Source organism: Herpailurus yagouaroundi, unplaced genomic scaffold (genome assembly GCF_014898765.1).
Source record: "Herpailurus yagouaroundi ecotype Mexico unplaced genomic scaffold, PumYag 181, whole genome shotgun sequence".
Classification (NCBI taxonomy): Eukaryota; Metazoa; Chordata; class Mammalia; order Carnivora; family Felidae; genus Herpailurus; species Herpailurus yagouaroundi.
The window spans coordinates 32,364,649-32,382,329 of NW_024412412.1; the positions used below are offsets into that span (position 1 = coordinate 32,364,649).

General features: G+C 39.7%; 1 protein-coding gene and 1 long non-coding RNA gene across 2 annotated transcripts in view; one reads left to right on the top strand and one right to left on the bottom strand.

Annotated features, from left to right (window-relative positions):
• KCTD9 (potassium channel tetramerization domain containing 9) overlaps positions 1–17,468 on the top strand; it is a 37,784-nt gene extending 20,316 nt beyond the window's left edge. The window contains exons 7-12 of the mRNA XM_040490246.1: positions 3,688–3,755; positions 3,843–3,938; positions 4,851–5,000; positions 12,647–12,752; positions 13,458–13,591; positions 15,593–17,468. Coding sequence (XP_040346180.1) covers positions 3,688–3,755; positions 3,843–3,938; positions 4,851–5,000; positions 12,647–12,752; positions 13,458–13,591; positions 15,593–15,709 — 671 coding nt within the window. The 3' untranslated portion in view covers positions 15,710–17,468. The remainder of the gene's footprint in view (positions 1–3,687; positions 3,756–3,842; positions 3,939–4,850; positions 5,001–12,646; positions 12,753–13,457; positions 13,592–15,592) is intronic.
• Positions 11,719–12,191, bottom strand: LOC121039840 (uncharacterized). Its single transcript, XR_005795021.1, has 2 exons — positions 12,126–12,191; positions 11,719–11,894 (listed from the first exon to the last, which is right to left on the bottom strand). It is a non-coding gene; the product is annotated as an uncharacterized LOC121039840 (long non-coding RNA).
• Positions 17,469–17,681: the final 213 nt, after the last annotated feature.

Genomic DNA, 17,681 nt, shown 5'->3' on the forward strand with positions numbered 1-17,681 from the left:
ATTAGAAACTCAGTGCTACGACTTACAACTCAGTTCCCCAAGCATAACTTGGGGAAAGTCTGAGTGTGCTTTGAAAACTGAGTATTAAGAATCTACTTGTCTCTGACTACATCACAGGATATTCACACCATGGAGATGATATAGACCAGAGCTCTTATAAAGCAGTAGATGCGTATTCAAAACTGATGGGCCTTGAAGTGGCTAAATCAGGTCTGACTTGGTGGAGAGCGTGGTGATCTTGAGTGCGCATTCTCTCTCAGCTTCTACAGATTGTTGCCATGTGGGTGTGTGGACCTAGGGTGTCAGAGCCTTGATTTTTAAAGAAAAGCTGGAAATCTAAAACTTTATGTGAAATCTGATCTTGAAAATACTACCATCAGAATCAGCCTGGGCTGCTGGCAGCCCAGGGAGGAGCTAGCTTACAGTCTCTGTAGAACAATAGATAACAATAACTTTTATTGTTGCTGTATTAAATTTTATACTGCCTTTAAGGCTTACCCATTGCAAAAAGTGACCTTATGTGACCCTTCATCTGGCTCCATACCTATTCATAACAAATTCTTGTTGCTTTTTTATTTATTTTTCACCTTCTACCAACTGTTGCTTAAAACCATGTATAACCTATTTTTTTTACCTTAGTCATTCTGCAGAAATTATTAGAACAATAAGCAATAGTACCCTCTCATACAATCCTTCGCTTTTCAGCAGCTAGATCACTCTGCTGCTTATACTCTAGTGGCCACTTTTTTCTCCTGGGGACATTTAAATCTCACTGAGGATATCCTATAGGCTCTTTGATGCTTCCCAGTTTAATTTTTCTCTATGCTATCACTGATAGCATTTCATATCCTCCCCGCCTAGGAAATAACATCAGAAATATACATCCATGCTATCTCAGACTTCAGCGATACAGGCTATTGACAAGCTATGCTTGGCTCCTTTTTCAAGTCTCTTGCTGGAAAGGCTCTTATTTATGCAGTTGTTCAGCAAGCAGAGGTCTATGCTGGATTCATTTTATAGAACATTACTTCTGATTAGTATAAAATCCATCCAAACTCAGCTACAAGTTGCCCCCAAGTAGTTATAATGCTTCATAATCATTGACACTGACTTATTTCTCTCCCCTCTGTTGACTTAAATGACCTTGTCTTGCTCTTCCTAATTTGTGCTTTCATCAGTGAATATATTTTTTGCTTACTTTCATTATTTCTTTTGTTTTCTGCCTTTAATGACCTTCAGTTTTTCCAGTGAATCATGTCTTCCTTTTCTGTTTGCATTTGTCTTCAAAACCTTCTTTTCCTGATTTAAATCATCGTTCCCTACCTCATTGCTAAATCTCACTTCAGGTATTCTCTAACTTGAGAACTTTTCTGGCATTTCAATATTTATTTCCCTGAAGTTGACATAAATTTTCTGAACTCCCGTTTGATACGGTAAAAGGAGAATGGTCTTAAATGTCAGAAAACATACAATGTAATAATGATCATGGCGATCATTTATCGAGAACCTACAAGGTGCCAGGCATTATACCAGATAATATATATGCCTATCTCTTTTAATACATCTGTCAGTTTTGTGAGTAAAGTAATAATACCCCCATTTCACAAATGTGAATGGGAACTTTAAGAGAAAGGGTAAGTAGCTTCTCTAAGACCAAAAAGGTAGTAAGGGCAGAGCTGGGATTCAAATCTGATTCTTCCTGGTGCTGATAGAAAATGTGCTAATTATTCCTTCCTTTTCTCAACTGTCCCCATAGATGCCTCTTGCATTTATAAGGCTTTTCCGGAAGTTTTTAAGGTTTGCTACTGAACCTAGAAGTAGAAAAAAATCTTTACCGCATCCCTTGGTGGAAGTGGGAGGGGTAGGTTTCTGATTGACTCGGAAGATCTTGGCACACCGAGAGTGAGGCCCACGAGAACCCTTTCTGTGGTGGGTTTCTACCAGGGACAGTTAGGATATGTGGCTGTCCCTTCGTGAGGGGTCCAGAGAGGAAGCCCCTCTGGGGTGGACCAGAAAGTGTTGTGCCAGAGCCACAGCCTGAGTAGTGTGCTGTTCGTCAGATGACCTTTGTTTTGCGACTGGAATATCAGAGGTGGAATTGGGCCTTTCCTGAGGAGATTGTAATCTTCCCAGATAACTGCTGTGGTTTTCCATGTCTACATACAGTTAGCCTTATTAGCTTGCAACTATTTCAAGGGAGAGATTATGTCTCTTATTTTCTTTGTAATTTCTGAGTCCTTAGTAATTTTTTTAACAAGTAGACCCAGCTAACTGAATGAGTGAGGTCATTTGAAGGAAAATGGATTCCAAATTTATTCCCAAATACTCTGATGGAGATGTTTAACAGATGTAAGAACATACAGATTACATAATAAGTCACCTAGAGAATGTGCAGATTTTTTTTTAACCAAGTTAAGGAAAGTGAATGATACAATCTCTTCTGTCATTTAGAAATCTTTTTTTAAGGGGCTCCTGGGTGGCTCAGTCGGTTCAGCGTCCGACTTCAGCTCTGGTCATGATCTCACGGCCCTCGTGGGTTCGAGCCCCGTGTCGGACTCTGTGCTGACAGCTCAGACCCTGGAGCCTGCTTCGGATTCTGTCTCCCTCTCTCTCTGCCCCTCCCCCGCTCATGCTGTCTCTCTCTGTCTCTGAAAAACAAAACATTTAAAAAAAAAATCTTTTTTTAAAAATTGATTCTCTTCTATGAGTGGTTTCTGAATCATTTTTTTGACTTTTATCTTGAAACTAATTTAGTTTTATTCATTTCTACATTTTTCTGATTAAGTAAACGATATTTGTGACAAACTTATTCAGATCTGCTCCATTGAAGAAGTCAGTGAAATGTTCGATTAGGTGAACTAATCACTTATTATTAGGTTCACAATCAAATCTGTAGCAATTATTTTAGGAACTTGAGATAGTAGGAGTTTTTGCTTGTAGCCTACTTAAAGTGATTTTCGGGGCACCTGGGTGGCTCAGTCGGTTGAGCGTCCATCTTCGGCTCAGGTCATGATCTCACGGCTCATGAGTTTGAGCCCCGTATCGGGCTCCGTGCTGACAGCTCAGAGCCTGGAGCCTGCTTCAGATTCTGTGTTTCCCTCTCTCTCTCTCTGCTCCTCTCCCACTCGTTCTCCCTCTCAAAAATAAATGCAAACACTTAAGAAAAAATTTTTAAGTGATTTTCAGAAAATTTTGAAATCTGGAAGGCTTTCATTCTAATTCATTAGTTTTCTATGTTTTTCTTTGGCTGAATGTAAACTATTTAGAAAAACTTTGTTTCACAAATATTTTTAAAATATTCTTTATGCATGTTCTTTTTTTAAGTTTTTTAATTTTTTTTTTTAATGTTTATTTTTGAGACAGAGACAGAGCATGAACAGGGGAGGGGCAGAGAGAGAGGGAGACACAGAATCTGAAACAGGCTCCAGGCTCTGAGCTGTCAGCACAGAGCCGACACGGGGCTTGAACCCATGAACTGTGAGATCATGACCTGAGCCGAAGTCGGACGCTCAACTGACTGAGCCACCCAGGCGCCCCTCTTTATGCACATTCTAAACATTAGTTACTTTTCTGATTGATAACCTACTTGTTGAATTTCACTTGTATTGTGAGGATTTAACAAATAATTCCATAAATATTAAAATGAATAGTTTTCTATTAAAAGTCAAATCGATTTTATTGTGATAGGTGTGTTGGAAGAAGCCAGATTTTTTGGTATTGACTCATTGATTGAACACCTGGAAGTGGCAATAAAGGTAAAGCTCTTTTTACATTAGCCAGTATTACGTTTATTGTAGCTGTCTCCCAAAATGCTCCACTGATTTCTTAATATCTTTTTCAAGAATTCTCAACCACCAGAGGATCATTCGCCAATATCAAGAAAGGAATTTGTTCGATTTCTTCTAGCCACTCCAACCAAGTCAGAATTGCGTTGCCAGGTAATTAAAGCAGACTTTTACATGAGTTATTGGTGTCAGCAAAGCTGTAAGTAAAGTTTTACATTCTTCTAGGATTTTTTTTTTTTTTTTTGCCTTATGTTCCTATTTCATGCAAGATAGAATTTAATTATGGGTTATAACATTGATTTAATCCCAAAATGGTTAGCAAAAAAAGAGGTGTAATAGCATTTTTTATTATCTAACATGCCTCACGTAGCAGTTTTTGAGTAGGGCATAGAAATTGCAGCTATTAAAATACAGAGTCAATTTTTTGTACAGTTGTTATGTATGGCCAGGCAGTGGCAGATACTTCTTATGTATTATAGCACTAAAGGTTTTAAAAACCACAATACTTACATTTTAAGAATACTACTACCTTGGGGTTGCCTGGGTAGCTCAGGCAGTTAAGTGTCCAGCTTCGGCTCAGGTCATGATTGTGCAGATCATGAGTTCAAGTCCCGCGTTGGGATCTGTGCTGACAGCTCGGAGTCTGGACTCTGCTTCGGATTCTGTGTCTCCCTCTCTCTCTCTCTCTCTCTCTCTCTGTCCCTCCCCCGCTCACGCTCTGTCTCTCTCAAAAATAAATACTAAAAAAAAAATTAAACTACCTTGAATTATTGAATACTTACCTACAACATGTACATGGCCAACAAATCACTCCTTAGAAATTTCTGCACATAAATGAGGTATACCCAGGCTGCATTCTAATATTACATTTAGAGTCTCTTTTACTAAGAACCCATTAAGGACACTCGTGTTATATCTAAGTTCCATCTGATCATGTATTCTTGTAAACTCCAAATGACTGAACTGCCAATTGCGTCTAAAAAAACTTGATGGTTAGCTATAGTAATTAAATGTGGTATAGCAGATGGTTTAAATTTTGTGACAATTTGTGTTTTTTAATTTTAGGGTTTAAACTTCAGTGGTGCTGATCTTTCCCGTTTGGACCTTCGATACATTAACTTCAAAATGGCCAATTTAAGCCGCTGCAATCTTGCACATGCTAATCTCTGCTGTGCAAATCTTGAACGAGCTGATCTCTCCGGATCAGTGCTTGACGTAAGAATCCTCTTTAGTTGCAAGAGAAAATTAAATGTTTAGTCTGTTGAACAGTCTTAAAGAGCAGAAATGATCTCTCTCTCTTACTAGAGATTTTGCTTGAAAACGGATGATAAAACCCAAGACCCTGAAAGTGAAATGTGTCAGTTTTGCAACTTTGATATCCTTCAATAAGTGAGGATCTGAAAGAGTTAGCAACTAATAAGAAATTAAATCTGGGGGCGCCTGGGTGGCGCAGTCGGTTAAGCTTCCGACCTCAGCCAGGTCACGATCTCGCGGTCCGGGAGTTCGAGCCCCGCGTCAGGCTCTGGGCTGATGGCTCAGAGCCTGGAGCCTGTTTCCGATTCTGTGTCTCCCTCTCTCTCTGCCCCTCCCCCGTTCATGCTCTGTCTCTCTCTGTCCCAAAAATAAATAAACGTTGAAAAAAAAAATTAAAAAAAAAAAAAAAGAAATCTGGAAATTAGATCTTGATCTCCTCAATATAGTATACTTTATCAGGACTTCTATTTTCAGTGAGATCTGTAGGGCAAAGCTGAAAAGGACTTTTGAAATCTTCTATTCAACTGCATTTGTGGAATGGGGAAAAAAAATTGCTCCAGAGGTATTTGGCAGAGATATTTTGAAATAAACATGAGGGGTGCCAGTCTGTGTAAGTTAGCATCTCCGTGGCTCTCCTCTCTTTATCTACATAGGTGTGTGGTGTGTGTGTGTGTATGTGTGTGTGTGTGTGTTTACATATATGTATGTATATACACTTGACCTTTGCACCACAGGATTTAGGGGCACTGCTCTGTGCAGTTGAAAATCCGCATATAATTTTACTCCCCCAAAATGTCACTACTAACTGCTGTTGACCAGAAGCCTTACTGATAACATAAACAGTTGATTAGCACATATTTTGTATGTTATATGTATTATATACTGTATTCTTACAATAAAGTAAGAGAAAAGAAAATGGGTAAGAAAATCATCAGGAAGAGAAGATACATTTACAGTCCTGCACTGTATTGATTTTTAAAAATCTACATATGGGGCGCCTGTATGGCTCAGTGAGTTAAGCATTGGACTCTATTTCTGCTCGGGTCATGAGCTCACAGTTGGTGAGATCAAATGCTGCATCAGGCTCTCTGCTGAGAGCACGGAACTGCTTGGGATTCTCTCTCTCTCTCTCTCTCTCTCTCTCTCTCTCTCTCTCTGCCCCTCCCCTACTCACCCGCACACATGCACATGCTTTCTCTCAATAAATAAATAAACTTTAAAAACATAAAAATAAAGTATCCACATATAAGTGGACCCATGCAGTTCAAACCCATGTTGTTCAAGGGTCAAATGTGTATGTATGTGTATAGGTGTATGTGTGTCTGTACATATGTATATGCATGTGTGTATGTGTGTCTGTACATATGTATATACATGTGTTTCTCTAAAAATTACCTATGTTAATTTGGGGTTAGAGGATACATGCAGAACCAGCAGCGAAATGTACTCGCTTCTAACAACTTCAGGTTCCTTAATACCAAGGCCCATGTCTATATGTCTTGTGAATTAACAACACCTAATATAGTACATTGCTTTAAGTAGTCATTGAATAGATGGTTATTGAATTTTATAATTTTAGTTGTATTCCTTACTTGCAACGTATTTTTCCATGAAGTTTATAATAGCAGATCTATAACAAAATCTGTCAATATACATTTCCATTATTTTCACTCTACTTGTTCCATCTTATGAGGAAGGACCACATTGCTAGCAAAATGAGTGAAAGAGTGACAGCACAAAGAAAAAAGTTTGAAGGACCTAGTCCTTATTATTATTTTTTAATGTTTGCTTATTTTGAGAGAGTGAGAGAGAGAGCGTGTGTATGCACGCACGGGGGAGAGGCAGAGAGAGAATCTTAAGCAGGCTCCATGCCCAGCAGACAAGGGGCTTCATCTCATGATCATGAAATCATGACCTGAGCCGAAATCAAGAGTAGAAAGCTTAACTGACTGAGTCACCCAGGCGCTCTGAAGGACCTAGTCTTTAAATAGTGAAATGATGAGAGATCACTTGTCTGGCTTTTGTTAAGGATAAAACAAACAAACAAAAATAAAAAGACAGTCTGGGTCATTCAGTAGAGCTGGTTTTGAGTTCTGTTTAATTATAGTAATGCTAACTCTGAACCTGCACCATAATTTTCTTAACTGTAAATACTTGTTCTATCCATCCTGTACAGTTGATAAGCTGAAGTGCTATAGAATTATAAATTTAATTACTAACGTTAGAAGTGGCTCATGTTGAAGAGTCATTCATTGCCCAGGGTATATAGGCTGTGAAGTCAAAACTAATTGCTAATTGTCCTTGGCATTTGAAGATGAATGCTAATGAATAGCCATCATATCTACAGAACATGATGTGTGCTAAGCAGTCTGCTGATACACCTAATGGCTCCACTTTCTTTTTTTAAGTTTTTTTTTTTTTTTTAACATTTATTCATTTTTGAAAGAGAGCACAAGCAGGGGTGGGGCGGAGAGAGAGGGGGACACAGAATCTGAAGCAGGCTCCAGGCTCTGAGCTGTCAGCACAGAGACCAACGTGGGGCTCGAACTCACGAACCGTGAGATCATGACCTGAGCCGAAGTCGGACGCTCAGCCGACTGGGCCACCCAGGTGCCCCTCCACTATTTTTTTAAAATGTTTATTTTTGAGACAGCGAGAGAGACAGAGTGTGAACGGGGGAGGGGCAGAGAAAGCGGGAGACACAGAATCCAAAGCAGATTCCAGGCTCCGAGCTGTCAGCACAGCGCCCAATGCAGGGCTTGAACCCACAAACCGCGAGATCATGACCTGAGCCAAAGTCGGACGCTTAACTGACTGAGCCACCCAGGTACCCCTCCACTACTCTTTCTTAATTTCTCACCCCATTTATCCTTCACGGGCTGTGAGACCTTTCCATAGGAACCATGTGATTCTGCTGTCAACCAAGGTGATCTCAGCTGCTATCTCTGTTGAGCAGAACATGTCTGTGCCACGTTATTCTGTCAGCCTGCTTTAAGAATGTTTCTTCTGCACACTCTTTTTGCCATCAGTGACTTCAGCATGCTGCATAGAAGCTGATGTAATAACTCAGCTATTACATATCTGTTGCATATTCAAGACTTAGAATGGTGAGAGCTGACAGGGACCTTGATGGTCATCACGTATGACCCTGTTGTTGGACTGAAACTGAAACCTAGAGACTTGCCTGGGCCCAAAGAGGCTAATGTGTTAGCACAGCTGGAGCTAGACAGACTCTACAACATGCGTTTTCTTTTCCTTATTTCTTTTTTTAATGACTTTTTCATGTGCAAAATGTCAAGCATATACAAAAATAGAATACTATAATGAATCCTCCTTGTTACATCTATTAACTCAGATGTAACTTCAGAAGGTATCATCGACATATAAACAATCGTGTCTATACCTCTTTATAGATTATGTTGAAGTAATTCACTATTTCACCTGTAAATATTTTGTTTATCCCTTAAAGACCATTTAAAAAATATAATCTTAATACCATTATCATACGTTAGAAACCATGGTAATAACTAAACTGCTTTCATCAAAGCCCTATGCCCCTTGATACAGTTAAGGTAGCAAAACTCTGAACAGCTGGTTTACTAAGCAGCTGAGTTCTGAACCCTCCATGTTGGTGACTGTTGGTGACCTGCTTGTACCATTTGATGAGTTGGAGGGTGAATGACATGCTTTCTGTGGTTGAAGATGGAAAACTTCACTGAATTTCTTATAAATTGGTTTTTTTTGTGAGATTCCATAAGGGTCAGGTTTGAGGACAGAGCCGTACTTATAATTACCTTAGGACTTTTAATCTATGTGTGTCATTAGGTCTGAAAGGAGTCTCTTGTAGGCGGCATATAGGTGGTTCTTGCTTTTTTATCATTCAGTCAGTCAATATCTTTTGATGGGAGCATTTAGTACATTTACATTCAAAGTCATTATTGACACGGATGTACTTCTTGCCGTTTTGTTAACTGGTTTTACAGTTATTTGGGTAGTTCCTGGTTACTTTCTTCTCTTCCTATCTTTCCTTGTGGTTTGGTGGCTTCCTTTAGTGATTTTGCTTGGATTCCTTTCTCTTTGTTTTTTGCATATCTATTACAGGTTTTTGATTTGTGGTTACCGTTAGGTTCATATATAACATCTCTGTATCTGTATAAAAGTTGATGATTGCTTAAGTTTTTTGTTTTTTTTTTTTTTTTTTTTAGAGCATGAGCAGAGGAGGAGCAGAGAGAGAGGGAGACAGATATGAAACAGGCTCCAGGTTCTGAGCTGTCAGCACAGAGCCCAACACGGGCTCCAACCCATGAATGTGAGGTCATGACATGAGCTGAAGTCGGACGCTCAACCGACTGAGGCACCCAGGTGCCCCTTAGTTGCTTAAGGTTAAACCCATTCTAGGTGGACTAAATTTTTACTCCCCTCCCAACACATGTTATGTATATAGTGTCATCCTTTACATCCTTTACATCCTTTTATTTTGTGAATCCCTTGACTTATTTTTATAGGTATAATTGACTTTATTGTTTTTGTGCTGTAACCTCCCTCCTGGTTTTATAAGTGATTCATTTACTACTTTTATTATATTTCCATTTACCTGTGAAATGTTCTCCATTCCTAATTTTCTTACTCCTGATTATGTCCTTTTCTTTCCACTCAGAAAATCGCCTTTAACATTTCTTGTAAGACTGGTTTAGCGGCGATGAATTGCTTCATCTTTTGTTTTGGGAAATGCTTTACCTCTCTTTCTGTTATGAATGGTAGCCTTGCTGGGTAGAGTATAATTGATCTCAGGTTTTTTCCTTTCGTGTCCTACACTCTCTTCATTCCTGCAATTTCTGCTGAAAAATCAGCATATTGCCGTATGGGATTTCCCTTGTATGTAACTGTTTTCTTTTCTCTTGCTGCCTTTAATTTCTCTTTATCACTGCTTTTTGCCATTTTAATTATTATGTCTCTTGGTGTGGACCTCCTTAAGTTGATTCCATTGAGGTCTCTTTTCCTCCTGGATCTGGATTTGTTTCCTTCCCCAGATTCGGTAAGTTTTCAGCTATTATTTCTGCCCCTTTTCTTTCTCTTCTGTTTCTGAGATCCCTGTAATGCGTATGTTACTACACTTGATGTCACTGAGTTTTTTCTTTTTGCTGTTCATCTTGGGTGCTTTCCATTATTCTGTCCTCCAGCTCACTGATCCGTTCTTCTGCTTCCTCTAGTCTACTATCTATTCCCTCTAGTGTAGTTTTAATTTCACTTAAGTTCTTCATCTCTTTGGTTCTGATTGGTTCTTTTTTTATATTTCCCATCTGTTAAGGGTCTCACTGAGATCCTCCACCCTTCTCAAATCCATTAAGTATCTTTATGACCATTACTTTGAATTATCTATCAGGCATACAGCTTATCGTCATTTCATTTAGTTCTTTTGCTTTGATTTTGTCCTCCTCTTTCATTTGGGATATATTCCTGTTTCCTCATTTTGTGTCACTCTCTGTGTCTGTTTCTGCGTATTAGGAAAGTCAGCTATGTCTCCTGCTCTTAAAAGTAATGGCCTTATGAAGAAGAGGTCCTGTAGTGCCCTGTAGTTCCATGTCCCTTGCTTTCCCCAGAACCAGGCAGTTCAGGCATAGGTGTCTCCCGTGTGTGTTGCGTGGGCCCTTCTATCGAGGCTGAGCTGCTTTAGCTTTCAGTCAGCTGCAGTGGCCCCATTTGCCTGTTGTGGGCGGGGTTTGGTCCCTGTGCTGTCAAGGGCCGGTCTGGGGCCACCTTGGGGTTGTAGTTGGGTCAGCCAAGCCACCTGCCCGCAGGCTGTTTGCCGGGGCTACAGTCACACCTACCTACTTGCAGGGTGCTTTCCCTGGGTTGTCGCCTTGGGAACTTAGATAATAGCTACAGTCTGTTTTATCTGGGTGCACGGCACAGAGAACCAGAGACATTTATTTTTATATTATCAGCTTCCTGTCTTATTAATGTTTCTGTGTATTTAAAACACCCTCATCTTTTAGTTATTTTGGTCCTTCTGCATCCTCATTTTCTTACCTCTCAGGCTGAGCTTCTGTATTGCCTGTGTGCCGTAGCACCCGTACTACCTCTGCAGAGGCAGACGTGGGAATGTGTGTGCATTTGTCAGCTTTCTGTGATCTGAAATGATCTGCAGCTTATCTCCCTTTCAGCAGAATTGACAGTATGGTGAATGGAATTGCACTCACAAAACAGGATTTTTCCTATTAGGTGTGGCAATAAGGTAACGTGATCAGCCTTAGGATTTTTAGATTCTTCACTGTTGTAGTTATAATGACAACTACAATTATCATTTATATAGTGCCCTACGATTTTTAAGACACTTTTACATTCATCATCTACTTTGATGGTCACAGTGTGGGAAGTCCTAATGTTAATGTCAACTTTATGGCTTCCTGCCTTATCTGCTAGTTGTTGGAGTTCAGATCTGATGGCACTGAATCCTCAGAGGTAAATTAACATAATTCAAAATTCTAACATATATTTTCTAGTTTTTTACTCTTTGTATTTTGTGCTATAACTTGGGCGTTCAAGGTTGACAATGTTGTGTAGCAGTGATTGGTACATGAAGAACTGACAAACAACTTGTAGGGTTTTGTAGCTAGATGATACCTTTAACTGCTGGCCTTAGTATTCTGACCTATGAAATGAAGGTAGTAATAGCATGATTGAACATCAAGAATTTTATTGATTCCTGCAGTAAGAAAGAAGAGAAATCCCTACTCCTGATAAGATTATGTGTTCCTTACCCATACATCTTAGCTCTCATAGTGTCCTACCCAGGACTGTTTATAAACATAGAAATAGGGATGTTACAGTTCTAGCCCCCCAACTTTTTAAATACTTTTTTTTTTTAATTTTTTTTTTTAACGTTTATTTATTTTTGAGACAGAGACAGAGCATGAATGGGGGAGGGTCAGAGAGAGGGGGAGACACAGAATCTGAAACAGGCTCCAGGCTCTGAGCGGTCAGCACAGAGCCCGACGTGGGGCTCGAACTCACGGACTGCGAGATCATGACCTGAGCCGAAGTCGGAGGCTTAACCGACTGAGCCACCCAGGCGCCCCTAAATACATTTTTTTAATGTTTATTTATTTTTGAAAGAGAGAGACAGAGCGTAAACAGGGGAGGGACAGAGAGAGAGGGAGACAGAATGTGAAGCCATCTCCAGGCTCTGAGCTGTCAATACAGAGCCCAACGGTGGAGTTCAAACCCATGGGCCAGACCAGGAGATCATGAGCTGAGCTGAAGTCAGTCACTCAACCAGCTGAGCCACCCAGGTGCCCCTAACCCCCCAATTTTTTTTTATCTAAACTATTATCTGTGTAAAACGGACATGCTGTTGTTAATTAGGTTGTTGTTTCTTTGAAAATGGTTCTTTCAAAAGAACTGTTTCTTCAAAGTGGTTCTCAGCTCTTGGTTGATTCCAGTTAGAAAAGTCTTCATTATAAACAGAAAATAATTGATTGTGAGTGTATGGAATTGAGCTTCCTCCCCTTCTCTATTTTTTTCTTTTGTTGTTTGAGCCCATTTTTTTTCTTTTCCAAACAAAATTCTGAGTGTTAAAACGTGGACTTTTCTCTTTTTTTTGCCAGTGTGCAAATCTCCAGGGAGTCAAGATGCTCTGTTCTAATGCAGAAGGGGCATCCCTGAAACTGTGTAATTTTGAAGATCCTTCTGGTCTTAAAGCCAATTTAGAAGGTGAGATTCTATCTATAATTACATTTTCTAAGGTGAGAACATATCACAAAGTAAAAAGCCCAACAAAATAATTGTTACAGAAAAATCGTGACCGCTACTGGGGGGTAGATTTCTTCTGCCATCGTATTTGGTCTCAGTCATGTGCTAGGCAAGAAGCTAGGGGAAATCCAGCCTCTACTATTGGATAAGGCTTCAGTTGGAGAATTAAATGTCAACATCTCGAACTTTGAAATTAAACAGTATACGCTCACAGTGACTAAAATGAATTTGTTTGCACAAAGCTAGGCAGTTTCTGTCATTTTTAGATTAATGTTTTATTTATGAATTTCTTATTGCTCTGTTGTGTCAGTGAACTGGTCACTTATTTGTATGTTTAGAGTACAGGGGACTTACCCTCCTTATCATAAACTTACGGAAGCATATTATAAAAGTGCCAATTATCTTAAGACCGAATTGAATTCTTCCCTCAAAAATATAGACTAAAACATTCTTAATTCATAGAACAAGCAAACAGGTTGTTAACAATGAACGCTTTATATGTGTAAGTTGGTCGAGAGACTGAGATTTATGGTTCACGGAGTCCTTTCCAAAAGTTAAAGAGCCTGTCATTCACCTCCATTAAGTAAACTAAACCTGCGGTTTTTTGAAGGGAGAGGACTATAAATATTTTGAAGTTCAACCGCTATCAAAATATATTCACTGTAGGTGCTAATCTGAAAGGTGTGGATATGGAAGGAAGTCAAATGACAGGAATTAACCTGAGAGTTGCTACCTTAAAAAACGCGAAGTTGAAGAACTGTAACCTCCGAGGCGCAACTCTGGCAGGAACGGACTTAGAGGTGAGTCACCAGTGTCCGAAGAGCGTTTGGTAATCTGCAGTTACCGAGCCTGTCCTGCAAAATGTATCGAGGTCGCCAACAAATTCATTGGCTGGTAAAAACTGCCAGGGAGCACGCCCGCACAGCCGGAGCGGTGTTCTCCTGTCGATTGCTTGTTTCAGCAGACGTGCCTCCCAGAGCAGGATTCAGTCACACGGGCCACGGGTCCCAGTTTCAGATTGAAAGATTCATCTGACAGTCGGTCGAAGCCAATTTCATTTGTCCTCTGTTCCTTGGGTCTCCTTCAAGTAGATGAGTTTGATGACTGCTTTCCTAATCGAATTTATTGTGTTTTTCTGCAGTTTTAAGTCCAGACAGAATTAAATGGGGCCAGATTATCTTTTTAACTGTTCGAGAAATGTCAAAGATATCCAGGTTTGAAATCAGGTTAAGAGAGAGCCTATTCTAAATTGGAATCGTGTTCTTTTTGAATCGCGATTTGAGCTTTTAACTTTGCGCGTCTTTTTCATCAGAATTATATATGTTGTCTTGATTCGCAAATGTAGCTGGCAGGCTCAAAGGCCGTTGATAGGTCTCTTGGTGCTGTCCCCATAGCACTTTTTGCAATGCTGGACGCGTTCTAAATCTGTTCGGGACAGTAGCCACCAGGCGCTGTGGCTGTTGAGCACTTGAAATATGGCCAGTGTGACTGAGAAACGGATTTTTAAATTTTACTTAATTTTAATTCGTTTAAATATAAGTAGCCACATGTGGCTGTTGCCATCATATTGAACGGCACAGCCTTATCCGGGAAAACCTGGCATAGATCGGATTGGAGAGAAGAGTGGGTCAAAATTTGGCTTGTCATTGATTTTCCCCTGTTAATGTTTCCGCTTTGTTCTCTTGACAGATCTTAGCGGTAGAGTGGCAGGCCCCATTAAACTTAAAGGCAAAAAGAACCTGCCCAAGGCCAAAAATAGAAGCCTGTTATAAGCACAGTTCCTTAATTTTTTATTCTTTGGTACTGTCACCAAAAAGGATGATTTTTTTTTCCCCTTGGTTTTAGTTACCGTGTAGGTAAACACCAGAAGTCTTCCTGATGGCAACTGAATGCAGGCCGGTCAGGTTGGCTGTTTGAAGGGCCGCCGGTGACATTCTGTCCTAGAAGGTTAGGTGCAGTCACCCACCATCCCCAAGGACTTACCCACGATCTGTCTCATCTGCCACTCTGTGATCTCAAGAGAAATTTCAAAGCAGCTTCCAATTGTGATGGTAGTTACACTGTTGTGTATACATTTGTTAAAACTCATTGAATTGTGCACATAATTTGGGGTTTAAAAAAAAAAAAAGCAGTTCCCTGCTATAAAAATGTTCGAGTTGGGGAATGGAAAAATCTATTATAATGTAATTAGTAAGTAAGATCTCTTTCTCTCAGTTGTTTTCTTTTTAAATTTTTTCAACATCTATTTATTTTTGAGAGACAGAGAGAGAGCAGGAGCAGGGGAGGGGCAGAGAGAGCGAGAGACACAGAATCTGAAGCAGGTCCCAGGCACTGAGCTGTCAGCACGGAGCCCAACACGGGGTTCACACCCACGAACCGTGAGATCATGACCCAAGCTGAAGTCAGACGCTTAACTGACTGAGCCACCCAGGTGCCCCTCAGGTTTTTGGGTTTTTTTTTTTTTTAATAGTGCTTACCTGCCCTGCCTTTTGTTGTCCTCGGATTGTGGTAAATTTGCATAGATAATATTTATTACGTTGGAGTCCATTCTGGGTTTTAAATGGCCGATTCTAAAATATGGGAACAGAAGAGACACACTCCCTCTTTAACCTCTGTTTGTCAGTATTTGTGACTGTCAGCCTGACCACTCACCTAGAGAAAACAACTCCAGATATAGAAGAAAATCTGACTTTTTTCTAACACGGCAGTCTTCCAGAAATAACAGGGTTTCATGACGTTGGAACATTTTCCTCACGTGCCCCAGGAATCTTAGTTTCATGAATATTGTTTTTGTCTTGCAGAATTGCGACCTGTCTGGGTGCGATCTTCAAGAAGCCAACCTGAGAGGTTCCAACGTGAAGGGAGCTATATTTGAAGAGATGCTGACCCCACTACATATGTCACAGAGTGTCAGATGAGAATTTCAGGGCCGGAGGAAGATGCCCAAGATGAAAAATGTTGTCCTTCTCACTTTTTTTTTTCGCCACCCATTCAGTTGTCTAGAAGAAGTAACACTGTAAGGGAATAAAAAACAAACAAAAACCCATTTTGAGGATTATGCTTGTTCTCAACGGTGCATAAAGGAAAAAAGTGACTTTTTTCCACATTCTGATTTTAACCGAGAAGCACTCATTTAATAGATGTAGAGAAGCTAGAGTAGCTTGCTGCCTTTTGAGCGGAGTTAGGGGGATTTGGCTGGTTTTATGACCAGAAATAGGATCTATTATATTTGCTTTTAAATAGGCATGATGTGGAAATACCATCTTGGTTTGAAATGTATTCGAGGATTTTAATTTATGAAAAGCACAACATATGCAATTATATTTATTGAATCTCTAGATACAGTATGGATATTTAAATTGTTAAACTTTACGAAAATTTCGAAAAGGTTCAGGTTTATTAATAGCTTTAGTGATGCCTCCCCTACTCTACATACCTGTCATGCCATATGAATATGGTGAGATCAGATTCCCCAAGGCTCTCTTTTCAGGTTCTTGTAATGTTTATTTTTTAGAACGAAACAGTAGCTAAATTAAATCCTCGGTTCTTACTGATTGAGACTGAGTGAAAGAAAAGACCTCCATGTCAGCTCAAGTTGAGGTGGAACTCTCCAGATGGACATTTACCTATCGCTACAACTTTTAAATGAGCATCCTTAGAATTTCATTCTAAGCAAGTTCCACTCAACGCCAAACCAGGCGATTTTATCAATTTACACTACTAGCCTTGTTTTCTCCTGTACAGTCACAAGAAGCATAGGAAGTATATGTCAGAACCAAAAAACCAAGGTGCGTTATCAGTAGTAATTTAATTCAAATGCCAAATAGTTTCAACAGGGCCAGCTTAGAAATAGGCATTAAATCCCAGTCCACTGTCATCTTTTGGAAATCAACATAATGCCGTTAAAACCCTACAAGGGGAAGGGAAGGGATTTTAAACTGGCAATTTGATGATAGCCACCAAAAAACTCCAACAAAAATAAAGGCGTTGGACTGGTCCGAGATGTAATACCAATCAGTCAGCACCTGTGGTTCTTTTACTTCTTTCTGATTTAGTTCAAATTCTAGCCCGCTTTTCTTGAGTCCTTCTCTCTGCAATAGCAGAGACAGGACCTGTACTTCCTTACCAATAACCCGTTGTCCTTATGTCTACCCCAAGAGCAGGGATATAAGCTGTGTCCAAATAGGTTCTGAATTCTACAGACTCATCAGTTTGAAGCAATGAATCAGTAAAAACGACTTCGTCTCCTTTGGGAGAATGACGCGTGTTCAATATTTACGTAGCTTATTCTTCTATATATACATATGCAAAGCTTTCCTTAGCGGTAAAGGGTGCATATGCGTAGTGAGAGCTCGCACCTTTACAGGTGAGGGAAAGCAATTTCAGAAATGAATTATTTTCTTTGCTTTATTATTTTTACCAAGACAGAGAAGTATTGTATTGAGAGATATCTATTTTCATAATCAATATGTGCCTAAATTATATTTAAATCATTTCACTCTGTACTATATTTTCAATAATTATAGAATGTGTTCGTTCATCCACTTAAGGGTACCTCTGTAGACATAAACCTAAAAATGCACAAGAATCTGAAAGGTCTAAACATGGTATGCTTAGAAACTGCAGATTTTGGATCTAATGTATACTGCATTAATAAACGATGTGAAATGTTGAAAAGGAGTTTCTAGTCGTATTTTTGAAAATCGACTCTTGACCATACTTCACTTACATTTCTTCAGCATTAAGTTGATGACCAGTCCCGAGGGTCTGGGTGGAGAAGGAAATCCAACACAACGCTTACAATGGATTAGTCTGAAAGGGCCATTCATGCAAATTTACCCCTTTAAGCATGGTTTTTTTATGACCCTCTTTTTAAAATCTGCCATGCTA